This window comes from Odontesthes bonariensis, chromosome 21 (genome assembly GCF_027942865.1).
Source record: "Odontesthes bonariensis isolate fOdoBon6 chromosome 21, fOdoBon6.hap1, whole genome shotgun sequence".
Lineage (NCBI taxonomy): Eukaryota > Metazoa > Chordata > Actinopteri > Atheriniformes > Atherinopsidae > Odontesthes > Odontesthes bonariensis.
The window spans coordinates 17,743,449-17,759,656 of NC_134526.1; the positions used below are offsets into that span (position 1 = coordinate 17,743,449).

Consider the following 16,208-nt stretch of genomic DNA (forward strand, 5'->3'; position numbering starts at 1 on the left):
CAAATCAGTCTTTTCTTTACATGGCATATTTAAAAATGTATGTTTGAAAATAATATGTCACCTCTTAACTCTCTATTAGACATCATAGTGTCTAAATGTTTTATATATTTATTTAGCTAAAGCCCACTCAAATAATGTATTGGTAACTTTACTCTTTGTGATTTAATTTTCAACATAGAAATGTGTTTATTTTCCCTAATAAAGCGTCCAGTGCAGTCTTATCTTTGCACAAGTAGACGCCTAACATGTTGCTATGGTATTTCAACCTTACTAAGCTTACGTGGGTGTAATGACGTATGTAACTTTTCCCTCTCTGCATCATCCTTTTGCTCATCCTGTGCTGTTTTTCTTCTTTTTCTGTCTTCCTTTACAGAACTGCCCCTACAGAGTGGCCAGGGAGCCCAGTATGAAAATTCCCTCTGGGGACACCTGCCAGCCAACAGAAGTGCCACAACTGCTGCATCTACCACCAGTCTCAGTGGCTGGGATCAATTGATCATTGACCAGAAAGACACACAGGCTTGGCCTTCTATTACCCTCAGCCAGAGCCAGGCCCCTCCAGGAGGATGCCTATTGGACATTGACCCTGGTCACCTGACCAGCAGCAGCAGTAGTACTAGCAGTAGTTGTAGTACAGTGAGTATGGCCACGGGAGCCAATAGTCAGACAGGCCACTTCCCTGCCAACCACCTTAGCAGCAAAGCCAACAGTGGGTCTAGCCCTTCCAATCATACTGGAACGAGCATCCTCTCTAGTCAGGTTGCCACCAACCGCAGTTGGGGCTCTGGGCCTGGACCCTCCCATTGTCCCCCTCAGTCCTCCGTGGGGAGTGAAGGGAAAGGTGACAGCCTAGTGGGAGGAGGAGGGAGCAGAGGCTGGGGTTCCTCTTCATCATCCTCCTCAACCTTTAACTTGAACCTAAACCCTAATGCCAACCCCTCTGCCTGGCCCATGTTGGGACATGATGGGGGTGGCACTGGGGGAGGCAGCTCAGGGGGAGCCAACACCATTTCACCTCCTCAACCTACACCCAACCTCTGTAATCTGCCTGGCCCCCCAACAGCCCAGACCAGCACCTGTTCTGGAGCCAACACTAACAGCAAGCCGTCTGGGATTGGCAGTGCTTGGGGTACCATAATGACTTCTGATGCATCAGAGCCCCACACCACCCCGTCCACAAATGTGTCTTTCAGTTCAGAACCTCATAACCTTAAAACTGATGGACCAAATCACACTAATAAGCAGGAACCTCCCAGCCCAATCCGAAACTTGCCTGGCTGGGGTAGTGCACCTGTAGGTGTGGGTTCTATGGGACAGCCTCAGTCAGGAGGTTCACAAGTCAATGGAGAAGATGGTAATTCTGTATGGGGTAACAGTGGCAACTCAAAGCCAACTTCATCAAAGGAGGGATCTGGCTGGGATTCTGCCTGGGGCCATGCAGGAGGTGGAGCAGGGAACTCTGGAGGCTGGGGGGAGAAGTCTAGTGGAGACTGGGGGAAGCAGCACACCGAAGAAGCCAAGGGAGGCTGGGATGCACCCAGCTCTCCCCCCCAGGATGCACAGGCCAGTCCCTGGAACAGAGCTGTAAGCACAGCTGGTGCGAGTGAAGGAAGCAGTGACAGCATAGAAGGACATCCCCAGCAAAGAGGCCATTCACCTAGAGATAATCCAGTTCCTCTACTGCCTGCCCAGGATCTGGACCCCAGGGTGCTGTGCAACACTGGCTGGGGACAGACCCCTGTTCGCCAGCACACCACCTGGCACATGGACGATACTAAATGCAAGAATGATGTAGGCACTGAAACATGGGGCTCTGGCCCAACCACTTCAAGCGATGTGCAGGGGCCCTCAAACACTAATACGGGCCCCACTCAGCGGACTGACCACAGCAGCAAAAACGATGTGCCTGCATCTCAGGGAGCTTCTGGTTGGGGTGGAAGCACAGCTGCTACCAACCAGTCCAGCTCTGGTTGGGGAGAGCAACCCAACAACATTAAGCACCCTGTTGGCCCTAGTGGCTGGGGGAACCCCCCACCAGGAGTTCCCAACACCAACATACCCAAGAATGGTGGTCAGTCCTGGGGAGAGGAGAAATCAACTGGGTGGGATGATTCTCACAGCAAGTCAGTATCCAAGGGCTGGGGAGAACAACCGAAAAAATCCCACACCTGGGGCAACAGTGGAGCGAGCAATAATGCAGGGGACTGGGGAGAACCTGATGATAGCAAGAAGAGTCCCTCTAACCCCGACTGGGAAAACCAACGAGGATGGGGAATGTCTGCTTCAGGACCTGGAATATCTGCAGCTGGAGGAAGTGGGAACTGGGGTGAGTCTGCACCCCAGCGTCCCAGTGGCCCAACTCAAGGTTGGGGTGGCAAGCCTCAGGATGGGCCTTGTAGTAATAGTGGAGGAGGGGCCATGGGCTCCTGGGGTAGCTCAGGCCCAGTGAAGCAGGGTGCAAGCCGGGTTGGTAGTAAGCAGGAGCCCTCATCTGAGCCTACTGGGTGGGAAGAGCCATCTCCTCCTTCAATCCGACGCAAGATGGAGATAGATGATGGGACATCCGCTTGGGGTGACCCTGTTACCTACAATAAGTCAGTCAATTTATGGGATAGGAACAATCCAGGAATGTCCCAAGCTAAAGTTACCACAGGAGGCAATAACCCCCCAGGTTCCAGCAACAACCATCCTCACACTCACAATCACCCTTATCACGGGCCACCTGCACCTTTACAGAACCATAGCCAAAACACCCAAAACACCCAAAACACGGGCCCCGCCAGTGGTCCTATGGATCCTACAGTGCAACACCAGTCTGGGCCATCTCACAACAGGGGTCCCCTGATAGCTCAAGGTAAGGCAATATAATGCTCAGATTTTACATCATGCAGTACCACAAATGCAAAGTTGATTAGATTAATAACCCTGTGGAATATAGATAAATGTCAATGTCAGATGTTAAAGGTGATTCCTAGTTGCTCCAAGTTTCTCTTTTCACTGTTCAAAGTAAAGGTGCCAAACATGAAAGCTGGTTAGGTAGTTAGTGAAGTGCGCTATTAGGCTCCAAGCTGTTGATCCACTTAAAGGTAAAATCTTGACCTAGTTTACTGTCTTTGGATTTGCATCTAATCAACTATCTAAATCAGATAGGCAGTGCCAGCTCAGTCCCTCCAAGTGGCTCCTCACATTTCACAACACCGGACACGACTGTGTGGGTAACCCAGGCAACCTGACATGGAGACCTAAAGGAAGCACAAGAATGTTGTTTACAAAGTGCCTTGTGAAAATACTGATTCACCACAAACAGTTTGAGATGGATCGGAAGTATGTGATTATATGGAACCCACCATCTGTCAGTAGTTGAAGGGAGGAGGTGGAGCAAGCCCCCAGGCAGGAAGAGAGGGCAGACGCCCCCTGCTGTCCCTCATTTGACCCTGCATGCTGTGTCCATGTTGGATTGGATAAAACCTGATAACTGACCTTGGTAGCTGCTGACCATGAAGTGGGTTACAAACAAAGAAGAACATCTCCTTAGTGTTTATCACAAATTAACTTTGTTTGTCCCACTATTTCTTGTTTAGATGAGTGTAGCTTTCAGGCCGGTCATACCAGAAGGTTGAACGCTAACTATAATTTTGGAGCAGCCTTTAGGACTTGACCTTTCCCTGGTGGGAGAGCTAAGCTGAGCCTGGCAGTGCTGCAGACGTAGAGACAGCACTCTGTCTCTCATGCCAAAGAGGACTGGAATGCGCCAAATCTTAAATGGGCACCTCCTCCCTCTATCAACAATCCTGCTCAGCCAAGCCCAGGATTCTGCCACCCTGCATGGCTGGCATTACACACTCCAAAACAGAAGGGTAAATGGTGTGGTGGCATTCAGCAGACACTCAAATGTAATTTTTATTCATAGAAACGAATAAGAAACAAAAAAGGAGAACACAATTTTAAAAGAACATGTACACAGTATTTAATAGAACACTGAATTCATTGTCACTTGGGTATGAATGCCAATGTATGGCTAATAAATTCAGGCCTCTCCAGTGGACTAAACTGTTGATCCAAAATGACAAATTAAATGTGAAGTGATTAAAGCACTCAGATTAATTATTTTGGGGGGAAATATGACGGTTGTGAAACAGGCAGAAACTAAGACACAGACGATTTATGTATGAAGTTTTGGCTGAATATGTCAGACTGACTAATTTATGGTTATCCTGGCTCACTTGCTAAGTGTTTACGAGGTTATACACCACAGTCGTGATGCTATAGGAATCCAGGAATTGAGCAAAACTAAGCAAAAAAGTGGAGTGAGAGAAGTGTCTTTCTTCCGAACTTTATTTGAAGGGAGGCTTACTGTCTTAGACTTTGAACACTTGCATCAAACTCACAAAACATTTTGAAATGTAAAACGAGAGAGCGGTAACTTGGAGGAGGCACTTTGTCAGATTGTCACCAAAAAGCGACTTTTACGTGCGTTTAGTAGATCATCTAAAATTTCATGATCTCATCCCTGAATGAGCGTAAAATTTTGTTGAGCATTGAATTAAATAAATTAAAATGCAGGATATATGTATGTATGTTTTTTTATATATATATATAGTTTTCTCTGCTTGGAAAGTTTTATATTGAGGGGCCACTGTCCTTGTGTCCAGGTTGGGGAGAGATACCCAGCACCCACACAAAATCAGACGGCTCTTGGGGAGAACCTGCACAGTCTCCAGTCAGCCTGGATAATGGCACGTCTGCCTGGGGCAAACCTACAGGGAGCTCTGGAGGATGGGCGGATGGTAACGTGGACAACTATGGCAGGGGCAACCCAACAATGGCACCTGCATCTTGCAAACCTGGTAGATGGTTTAATCCTGTACCTCTAGTGTTGTTTGATTGTGAATGCTGTTGAGGAATAATGATTCAGCACTGGTTCTGCACTGCTGAAAGTTCAGTATTTCTCTCCTGATGAGTCAACTCAAGGACATCATAATGGCACAAGGAAATATCTTTAAATTCCATTCCTAGATCCACACTGACCCCTAGTGGCGGCATTCTTTAGTTTGACTTTTTATTGTTTATTTTTAGAAAGGCCAGATGGATAACTGATCATCTGTAATACATGTACATGTAGTTTTAACACTTTATAAATCCAGTTTCCAGCTTTTTTTATCAGGCTAAATCCAAACCTGTTCTTCCAGTTCTGTGCTTTCAAATCTGCACTATGAATTGTTGGTCACAAATACTACTAGTCCTAAAGCTATGGTTAGAAAACTAACCAGCTTAACACATTTGAGATATTGATTTGTGATATCTTTCGGTGTATTTTTCTTTATTTGTGAGATATTAGTAACTCATTCTTATGACAAAGTAAATGTAGACACACCAAAGTTGATCTCATAAGGCAACAGCTTCGTCCATCATTGCAGCTTGGTTTACATTTTCTGCTGTGCGTTTTCCAGCCCCTAAACCTATGCAAGACGGATGGGGGGGGGGAGGAGGCGAAGAGCTCAGCCTGTCGGGTGGTCAGTGGGATGCAGAGGAAGGAGACATGTGGAACAACACTGCGTCCCAGGAGAGCAACTCTTCCTGTAACTCGTGGGGAAATGCGTCCAAAAAAGGCCCGCAGAAGGTGTGAGGCAGCTAAATATGCAATGAAGAGTCCTTTTTTTAATTCCCTTAATTGATTCCCCTTAGTTTTATGGTGAAATATTTTCATGTAAGCATGCTGACCTTTTGTACCAATCATCTCTGTCAGGTGAAGATCCCTGGGAAGCAGGAAGATGCCTGGATCATGAATCGCCTCATCAAACAGCTGACAGACATGGGTTTCCCTGTGAGTTAAATTGACAATAATTGCTGCTAATAACTTCTCCAAAATGTGAAAAAATATAGTATTTTTTTATTTAGTGTATACATGAATTCATCACTCATTTAATTTAGAATATATTTTGGTTTCTGACACAACAAACCATGATGCTGGGTTCACTCTTGTAAACCATAATGGGCGTTTTTCACAGTTAACTCGCATTTTCTAAATTAATTAGGGACTTGAATGTGTAATTGACTTCAGGCTAACCACCATTCTTAATTAGTTGTGACAAGCTTTCAGCGGCACATGTTTCATCATCAGCAGTTTGGTGTTGACTTATGGCTGCTTTACAGATAGTTTCTGGTTAATTTGCAGAAGGATCCAGCAGAGGAGGCTTTGAAGAGCAACAACATGAACTTGGATCAGGCCATGAGTGCCCTGCTGGAGAAGAAGACCGAGCTGGACAAGCGTGGGATGGGGATAGGCGGCCACGACTACAACAATGGTCTCATCAACAAGCCCGTGAGCTGCTCTCGACCTCCGCTTCTTTCCAAAGATCCCTCAGCAGATCCCCGCCTGCCCTTCATGGAAAAGGTAACTCCTTGATTCATGAATCTAGATTAGATGTGCTGTGAATAAATTAGCTTTGACGAGTGTTTAAAGGGCGTCTAAAGGGAGAAGGGGCTGTGGAAAGTAATTTTAACTGCTGTCTTATTTTGGAGCATGCACTTACTGAGTAGCAACTGAAAAAACCAACAACATGTACTACAACAACTTTAATTGCAGCTAAGTTCTTCACATGCACAATCTGAATTAATCTGTCACAACTTGAAGGAGAACATTTTTGACATTCATGTAAACATGAATGGTTTAAAGGATTTTCAAAATGTCAAGTTCACATGGTTGAAGTATATTCTAAGGAAATGAATGCCCAAAACGACTGACTTCTCTTGACTCCTCCTCCGTCCTGCAGATGCAGAGTGGAATGTTTGGCGGTGGTGGAGCAGCACAAGCCCGGGCCATGCAGCAGCCGCAGCCGCCTCCTCAGCCGCCAGTGCCGCCTCTCAGCTCTTCTCAGCCTAGTCTACGTGCTCAAGTGCCTCAGTTTCTCTCCCCTCAGGTATACTCATGCTCACCTGTTGCCTAACTGTTTCTTGATTTATAAAGAGACTAGTTTGGTAAAGCATTTTAATATTTGCAATGATACATACTCTGTATTGAGATTAGTCTTTAAAAGCAGCTTGAGGAGAATTTTCATGCATCAGTTCAACGTGTGCTCGCATCTGCAACAAGAAGCTAACAAATGTTCGAATGTATTTAAAACCCGCAGGTTCAAGCACAGCTCTTACAGTTTGCAGCAAAAAATATTGGTCTGAATCCTGCACTTTTAACCTCACCAATAAACCCTCAACATATGACCCTTCTGAATCAACTTTACCAGCTGCAACTGGTGAGTCCCCATAAGCCTCATCTGCTTCAGCTTTGTTAGGTACGTCAGATATCATTCCCACAGTTCTTTGAGTACTTTCCCCAAAAGGCCCCAGCTTTATCAACAGCATTTTTTATGTTGTTCTAATGCACGTAGGCTATGCCACTTTATCACACGCTGATTTGATTATTTTGCATACCGTTAAGTTCTAACCGGTGTTTCTGACCCAGCGGCATTTGTTGACATTTTCATCGTGCTCATTTCTCATGCACAGGCATACCAGCGTTTACAAATTCAACAGCAGATGTTGCAGGCACAGCGCAATGTTTCTGGCCCCATTCGACAACAAGAGCAGCAAGTAAGTTTCCTTCTTAATGTGTTTTTTTTCTTCTGTCCTGATCACAGAAATATACAATATTTACCATGATATTGCCTTCTATGAATAATGAAGTTGAAAAAAATATTATGTGTTACAACTGTACATTTTAGATCCTAAATATGTATCCATTGTGATGTTCCAGGTTGCACGTACAATCAATAACATGCAGCAGCAGATCCAGCAGCACCAGCGTCAGCTGGCCCAGGCTCTGCTGATGAAACAGCAGCAACAGCAGCAGCCCCCTTCCCACTCGGGCCTCCATCCTGGTGGAGCCAAATCCACCCTGGATTCATTTCCAGGTCATCCCCAGACTCAAGGCCTCCCTGACCTGCAGACCAAAGAGCCGCAGTCATCACCTAATACCTACAGCCCGTATGCTCTCTGTGAGTGGCACAATCTTTATTCAGTAGGTAAAAAAAAGAGATGGCTTTCAGTTTCAACCAAGGTAACATCTTTCTGTCTTCAGCTGGACTGAATCCAAACATGAATGTAAACTGCATGGATGTTGGAAGTCTGTCAATGAAGGAACCTCCCCAACCCCAGTCGCGTCTGTCACAGTGGACACACCCCAACTCCATCGAAAGTCTCTCTGGAAACTCCTCTCCTCTGGAGTCCAACCTGGGAAAGCATGGTGAGCAAAGATTAATTAAAAATGAGAAATCACTGCTACTAGGAACCTTTTCATATCTGAGTTAAAGTAGTGTACTTATCGTGATTGTATAATTTTCCCTAAAGCCACTGTAGACTAAGCATGTGGGGTCACCCTGCAAAGTGCAGACTTGCAATTGGAGCAGGAAGTTGTACTATACAGGCACAATAATATAACAGAGGAAGGAGTTCTGCTCAGATCAGCAACATCAGTCCATCTGGCACAGACCCAGATCTTGGTAGCTACTGGCCCTCCTGACCTGAACCTCTTTTCATTTATAATGCAGCCATCACATGTTACACTGGTGATTTGAAAATTGGCACTAAAAACCAAGTTGAAATTTTAGACCATCATTTATTTTTTAGAATGTGAGAAGAAAATTCAACATTTCCAAGTCTCTCGAATACTAACCTCTTAACCTTCTTGTTTCATTTTGCATCTCCTAGGCTCCAACCTGGGTCCTCCCGGGAAGCCCCCTCAGATGGACGACTCCTACAGCCCCTACAACCTGATGTCCAGCTCAGAGTCTCCTACCAGCCCCCTCGTCCCTCAAGACAGCTGGGGACAGGGCAAGAGCAGCAGTGACAAGATGGCCAACGGGACCAATATCAACTGGCCACCAGGTTATAAACACTCACTTATCTTCTCTTTGTTAATCTTGTTGTTTCATACTGTTTGCCATCTTGTTAGTTGGCAGCCATTCGGTTGCTGCTTCTTCCCTCCCTCTGTTTAAAGCTCTGTAGCAAACTTATTATCAGTAAATAGATGCGAGGGAAAGGATTTTGCAAAGCTGCAATATATGCTATAGGTCTATAAGCAATTAATCGACAAATGTGTCTTTTTCTTGCTTCATCACTGTATTATTAATAGGCGCATTCCCACTGTTGGAACCTTTGGCAGTTCTAATAACCTTTTAATCCGCTGGGCCGTTTTTTCCCGCATTCGCACATACAGGAACTCGGGACCATCTCCCTCAGTTCCTATAACCATTTTAGCTCCTTCTCCTCAGCTGGGTCTTTTCAGGGTTCTATAGGAACACATGTGACGGAGGTGTTTGGTGGTTGGTAGCTACGCCCCATGTCATGTTGTTACGGCTGAAATGTTTACTCATACAACGCAGACACAACCGGCGGGTCTTTAATAAGTTAAACTTACACGTCGTCTCCTTTGTCTGCGGCGCTCTCCTTCCTTTATGAAACGAAGAAGTATCGCCTGCGCTCGATCCTGACTCTCTCTGTGTGCTCTTCCAGCCTCGATGTTAGACGCCCGATGTGATCGTCCATGATTAATATCACCATCATGCAGACCATGAACACGGTGGCCTCCCCACTCTCCATATTAGCTTCTTTCTGGTGTTTTTTTCTTCTCTCCTCATTTTTTGCGGGTTTTGTTTTGTTGTTGAGTGTGGCACTAAAGTAACACGTCACTATCGCAGACGGTTGTGTCGCATCAGTCCCTATCAAGGTCCCGATACATGTGAGACTGCAAACTGAAACACTTCCCCTGGGGAAAGGGCAGTTATTAGAACGAAATTCGAGGTGGACCGTTCTTAGAACGCCGTTCTTAGAACTGCTCTGTCCGAATGCGGCTTATGTTCTACTGACAAGCTGTTGATATTCTATTTTGCTTTTAAATTTCAGAGTTCTGTCCTGGGGTACCGTGGAAGGGCCTCCAGAATATCGACCCTGAGAATGACCCCAACATGACTCCGGGCAGCGTCCCCAGTGGGCCCACCATCAACACCAACATCCAAGATGTCAACCGCTACCTGCTGCGTGACAGGAGTGGTGGTAAGATCAAAGAAAAATATTCCATATGGGTAAAAGCATGTTATGCAGCCTCCTTTTGACGAAAGCCACACGAGACGCTTTTGTATATCATCCTGGCATATACATCGCATAGTGTGAACCGCACAATATTTCCCCCGTGGTTTGGGTGAGATATTCAATTGAACACGCTGCGTCCAAATGTATTCCAAGTGTACTAGAACAGAATGTGCATCTGCTGCTATCACAATCCTGCTACTTATTATTTTGTTCTTCATTTTCCTACGTTTAACTGTGGCGATATTCATTTTCACTCGCCAGTTTATACTCCACTGAATAATTTTACTATCCTCATTTGTTGTGTGTATGTGTGTTTTTGTGTTTTTTCTTTACTCCATCTTCTCTCTACTTTTTCCTTATTTGTTCTTGTTTGTCTGTTTGTTTGCGTTGCTGGCATCGGCTTAGGCTCCTCTCCCACTTCATCTCAGAATGAGGCTCTGCCTCCGTCCACTGATTGGCCAGTCAGTGCCTACACTAGCTCGTTCAGTCTTTCGTCCCCGGAGATGGACGATGCAGGTACATGGTTTATCCATAATCCACCCCTCCCCCACACAGTGCAATGGCTGAATCACCAGAGCCCCAACCATTCACAGGAAAAGCCCATTTCTCCTGCATCATTCAAGTTCCTGCTCCCAACTGAACATGACCTTCATTTGAGCTCTCCTGTTAGATTTGTATCTCATGCAGTGCATATTCCCTCAGCAGCGTTACCCGTGAATCTTTTTGCCCTTGAATGTTGCCTGGAAAGTGTGGAACAGAGGAGAGTGTCGATAGTTTTCCCTGGTTTGCACCAAGTCTTACTCGTCTGGTCCAGTGAGGCAGTTGTCCTTCTTTGTTGTTGTCTGTCTCTCAAACTTACCTCACATACACTGTTTGCTCTCACATTGCGTGGTGGGATGGAATCTATTAAAAATTAAATGCTACTTTCGAAAATAATGAAACACAGGAAGTGAGGATAGATTAGGATGCTTGTGAGCATGTTTGTAAGCTATCTTAATCCGATATTTTATTATTTGAACATAACTAGAGTTTTGGGCGGAGATTTGAATAATCTATGAAATATGTTGTTATTTTTTAAAAAAAAAAAAGGGTTTCGCTGTTATTCTATCCTCCACATCCGATGTTGAGATACCCTTTGGAGACTTTGAAAACAAACTTTCTGCAGGCCTCCCCCCTGCTGGAGCAGCTGTCGATCAGCTATCTGGTTCTGCACACCAACCGTCCCTTTCCCCGCTCTCCATCCAGGTAAACTGTCAGAGATGAAATCTACCTGGTCTCCTGGGCCCATCTCTCACAGCCAGGCTTCTTTGTCCCACGAGCTGTGGAAGGTCCCCCAGGGCCCACGGAGCAGCAACACAGCTCCCTCCCGCCCCCCGCCTGGGCTCACCAACACAAAGCCTTCCTCCACCTGGGGAGGAAACTCTCTGGGCCTGGCCCAGGGCTGGAGCAGCTCTTACACCACAGGTAGTGTCACAGTGATGTGTTTTTACCAAACCATTTTCAAGGCTTTCCTCCTCACTTGCTTCCATCTGGAAAAGCAGCCTTCAGCAGCTGATGGACTGAATTTTAGAACATATACAACCATTTATTTAATCTGCCTCTGCCAGAGGTATAAAATGTTCCTCTTGATGATTATTATTATCATCAAATGTTGGCACTGCAATACAGACAGATGTAACGGTGTTGACACAAAAAGTCGATACAAGTTCCATCATGAGTCAAAGATTTATGTTTTAAAGCTGTGTGGAGATGAAGACGAATCCAGCATAAGCAGTCCGGTCCAACAGCAGTTTTCATTTTGGGCAATTCTCAGCTGAAAAGCCCCTTTTTTATTTCCTTATTATTCTATTAGGGGCTTTTTGCTAATTATTGCACATCAAAGGCATGAAGGCAAATGACTTATGAGCTAATTTGGCATGTAAAAAAACATAACAAAGACATCGGGGTCAAGGCAAGTCTGACTCTGTTGTGAACCGTGTCTAAAGGTTGTATTCTGCAGGTGAGGCATGGCGTGTCTCAGTACAGTTGTGAAATGCAGTGAGAGCATGATTGAAGAGCAGCAGGCACTTTGATGTTTCTTACAACCACATACCAGCTGTGAATCCACAGTAGAGGCGGGATTAACCTACTTTAAGATCCTGTGGTTGAACATGTCAACTGACTTGAGTGCTTTTTCTTTTTTCATGGTAAAAATCAGCTCCACCCTTTCAGCTAAAGTAACTGACTTTAGTTTCAGGTGAGCGTAGGAAGTGTGAACTTCTCTCAACAGACTTCTGCTTTTGACTCCCGTCCTTCTCGTTCACAGCAGGCACCACTTGGAGTACAGACAGCTCCACCAGGACGAGCAGTTGGCTGGTTCTGAGGAACCTCACTCCACAGGTGCAGTTTCCACTCAGCTGTTTCTGTTCTCTGCCCTCCATTATTTGGGATTCACAGAGAATTAGCTGTGTCTGTGCTTTGCAGGCACAGTGGGGGTCTAACTCACTATGTTGGCCTGTTTTTCCCCAGATTGATGGTTCGACTCTGCGTACGCTGTGCATGCAGCACGGCCCTCTCATCACATTCCACCTCAACCTGACACAGGGAAACGCTGTGGTGCGCTACAGCTCAAAGGATGAAGCTGCCAAAGCTCAGAAGTCCCTGCACATGTACGTCCACAAAGTTTGAAACTAATAGGCAGAGTTATTATTTCAGGCTGTTTTAAGAATTGCTCATCCGCGTTTTTCTTTCCGTCTTCGTTTAGGTGTGTGCTTGGGAACACCACCATCCTTGCAGAGTTTGCAGGGGAAGAGGAAGTGAACCGCTTCTTTGCACAGGGCCAGTCACTTGGCGGAACAACCAGCTGGCAGGCCACTCCAGGCACCAATCAGACGAGGATGGGCGGGTCTGGGTCCGGAGCCTCTCATCCCATTGGTCACTCACCCCACTGGAACAACAACAATAACAGCGCCAGCAGCGGCAGTAGCAGCGGCCTTGGAGCAGGTGGAACGAAAAGTGGAGGGGAGTTGCTTTGGGGCGGCGTTCAGCAGTATTCCAGCCTGTGGGGTCCCCCGAGTGGAGAGGACGGTCGGGTCATGGGGAGCCCCACACCAATCAATACGCTGCTGCCTGGTGACCTGCTGAGTGGAGAGTCAATGTAGGGAAGAAAAAAAAAACACAAAAAGGAGCAAAAATCTTGCAAATCAGTGTGGAGATAATCAGCGTGGTTGTGAAGTTACCGAGGAGAGACGAGAGGGGGGACGAGGCTACATCTTTGCTGCTTGCCTTGTCAGCCTCCTCTTCTCCCGTTGTGTTTAATGACTTTTCAGTTGCAGTTCTTTTGTGAATCTCGGAAAGAGATTTTGGTCACAGTGTTCAGCTTTTGCATCTGGAGACGCAAGAAGAAGTCTTTCATTCATTAAAGAAATAGAGACTTTACAGGAATGAACTCTGGAGAAGTCGCGGTGTGAAACGTACTTTAGTCAAACTGACACGGTGACGAGCTGCCATCTTAAACTTGCGTAATCCCTCACTGCCTTTTGAGGCAATCATACTGCACCTCAGAGATCCATGAAAAGGCATCATTCCCAAAGTAAAAAAACCCTTCAATCAGAGTGGTTGTCGAACTTTCAGCTGGTCCAGACTCGACATTTGTTTCTCTCAGCACTAATATTAGCCTTAAACTATTTCCTGCCCTGCTATCCTCACTCACTCTGTACTCGGTGAAGAAGCATACGGACACTTGCACACCCTTATTTCTGAGCCAGTGAAACCTGAGTGGAAAGTACATGCTGCTGCGGCTTAACATAAGCAACCACAGCTCACAACTTCAGTGCATTTTTGCAGGCAGACTGAGTTCCCCACACAACGCTCAAAGGGAATGATGCAACTCTGTTCGCCTTGTTCAAGCCATTTATTTTTGTAGTCATTTTTTTTATCATTACTTTTTCTTCTCGAACCATTGCAAACAAAACTAAGAAATGATATTATTCAAACATGTCTGTCCATCTTGTCCGGTGGGCGAGGGGGAGGGGGGGGGGAGGGGGGAGTTTGGGGGAGGTCACATGTACAGTTAATGGACGACAAAATGAACCACTGCTATTACTATGGAACTGTAAAGACAAACACTTCAATGCACCTCAGCCCATCTGCGGGCTACTCGCAGTTTGGTCTCAGCCTCTTGACGCTCTCGCTGACGTTGTGGAACAACCTCAAATCGTGCCGCCGCCCCCCCCTCCTGCCGCCGCGCCCACTCCACCTGCAAACACACCATTTCAAGTGACGTGCAATATAAGCCACAGACTCTACCGTCCAAGCACCCTATGACAGAGAGCAGACTGTAAGGAATGAGTGAACTGCGGAAGCTTTTCTCTGCCCCGCACCCCCACCACAAAATAAAAACTGCCACTACTTCACCTTCCCTAAGAGAGTGTGTGAACTCAGGAGAGTAGCAAGCTGGTCTTCAACCATCTTCTGTCCGAGAAACGAGGACGTACATACAAAGCACTTCTTCAGCCAGCCACCTCTCCACAATTATGTTCGAGACTGAGTTTGAGGAGAGGAAGGGACGCGTGTGTGTGTGTGTGTGTCTGTGTGTGTGTGTGTGTGTGTGTGTGCGTGCGTGCGCACGAGTGTGTGTGTCTGAGCACGCTTTGGTCAAAGGCGACAAACCAAAATAAGAGGAACCTGTTTTACTTATCACCCAGAAGACCAGAATATCTTTTTTTTTTTTTTCTTCTTCTTTGTCCACATTTGTAGAAACATTCTGACGCAAAGATTTGTGAAAAGGTGGTCTATCATAGCACTTAGCAAGAGCGCCGCTGCTCAATATACCCTCAATGCCGACGCTTAGAAGCAAGGAGAAGCAACACTGGCAAATAAAAACTGAAAAAGCAAAGACAAAAAAGCAATCTGCTTAGTGAGCTTCTCTATATACTTATTTTTTAACTTAATGTGGATGTGAAAATGTTGGGTTTTTTTCTTTTTGGAATCCTTCTTCCCTCAAGTCAGTGGGACCAGAGGATGTCGAACACGGTAGCAAAGGGAAGGGAAATGCAAAGAAAAACTGACTCAACCGTTGTTGGGTGTGGCATGGAAAGACCCCAAAGCACTCATCCTCAGTCCTCTTTTATCAAAGTAAATATCACTGTTACATGTTACAACTTTGACATCTCTAGCCTTGGTGTCTGGAAACGCTCGCTGTGTGTGTGTGTGTGTGCGTGTGTGTGTGTGTGTGTTTTATCGGGTCCAGCAGGGAGGATCGTCATCTCGTCTGTTCTTTTTGTTTTTTGTGCTATTGGAGGCCCTGCCAACCTGTGTGTGTGATAGTGTGGCCACTGAGTGCCTGCCTGCTGCAGAGTGCAGTGCTGCAGCAGCGCTCACCCCACCCACCCCGCCGCTGTCCCGCTCGCCTGCCTCCCTGCTGATCCCCGGTGACTGGCATCTCTCCTCTTCCTCCTCCACAAGAGCAGCTCTTTCAGAACTGGCCCCCACCTGTATTAAATTTACTACTACTGCTACGCCAGAGTCTGTCCTCAGCAACCTCCACTTCCACTCTCTCTCTGTCTCTCCTGCAAGGATCACTTTAGTCAGAGATGGAGTCATTTGATGCGTGTTTTTTTTTTTGTTTGTTTTTTTTTTTGTTTGTTTTTTGTTTTTCTGGTTTGTACTTATGGAATTTGCCAGTGTGCATTTTTATTTTGTTGTTGTCACAAGTTTGCTGATTATTGTTGCTGTTCTCATTGATGATGTAGTTGATGATTGTTTATGATGATGATTTCATGGCTTTTAAATATTGGTCTTTATGCAGTGTTCAGCTTCTCTCCTGCCCCTCCCACTGCCTCCGAGGCAGAACCAGTGTGTAGTTTAGAGGTACGCCTCAGCCATGCAGCAAGGCCATACGAAACACTGCGCATCTCAATGTGTCGCTCGGTTATTTGAGTAATACGGGGTGAAAATAAGGAGTCGAATCAGGTGGGTTATCCTCCAGGATCGTGAGCCAACTTCCTCTGTCCATCCTGGAGAGTGCACCCTGCGTCCTCACCCCCTCTTTTTAGTGTCAATGGGCCTCACTCACACTGGTGCTTTAACTGTGGGAGCACTCAGTCACACTTATAGAACCACCTCAACTGACAACAGCCTTCCAT

General features: G+C 46.1%; 1 protein-coding gene across 5 annotated transcripts in view; it reads left to right on the forward strand.

Annotated features, from left to right (window-relative positions):
- Positions 1-14,097, forward strand: part of tnrc6c1 (trinucleotide repeat containing adaptor 6C1) — a 40,330-nt gene extending 26,233 nt beyond the window's left edge. For 4 of the 5 annotated variants that reach the window (XM_075454841.1, XM_075454843.1, XM_075454842.1 and 1 more), the window contains 17 exons: positions 374-2,854; positions 4,653-4,847; positions 5,451-5,620; positions 5,747-5,824; positions 6,176-6,394; positions 6,774-6,920; positions 7,131-7,250; positions 7,504-7,587; positions 7,751-7,991; positions 8,075-8,239; positions 8,704-8,880; positions 9,898-10,047; positions 10,489-10,599; positions 11,329-11,547; positions 12,389-12,462; positions 12,592-12,731; positions 12,827-14,097. In XM_075454841.1, the coding sequence (XP_075310956.1) occupies positions 374-2,854; positions 4,653-4,847; positions 5,451-5,620; positions 5,747-5,824; positions 6,176-6,394; positions 6,774-6,920; positions 7,131-7,250; positions 7,504-7,587; positions 7,751-7,991; positions 8,075-8,239; positions 8,704-8,880; positions 9,898-10,047; positions 10,489-10,599; positions 11,329-11,547; positions 12,389-12,462; positions 12,592-12,731; positions 12,827-13,223 (5,168 nt within the window). In that variant the 3' untranslated portion in view covers positions 13,224-14,097. The remainder of the gene's footprint in view (positions 1-373; positions 2,855-4,652; positions 4,848-5,450; positions 5,621-5,746; positions 5,825-6,175; positions 6,395-6,773; positions 6,921-7,130; positions 7,251-7,503; positions 7,588-7,750; positions 7,992-8,074; positions 8,240-8,703; positions 8,881-9,897; positions 10,048-10,488; positions 10,600-11,328; positions 11,548-12,388; positions 12,463-12,591; positions 12,732-12,826) is intronic. The other variant, XM_075454844.1, reaches the window with a different exon arrangement.
- Positions 14,098-16,208: the final 2,111 nt, after the last annotated feature.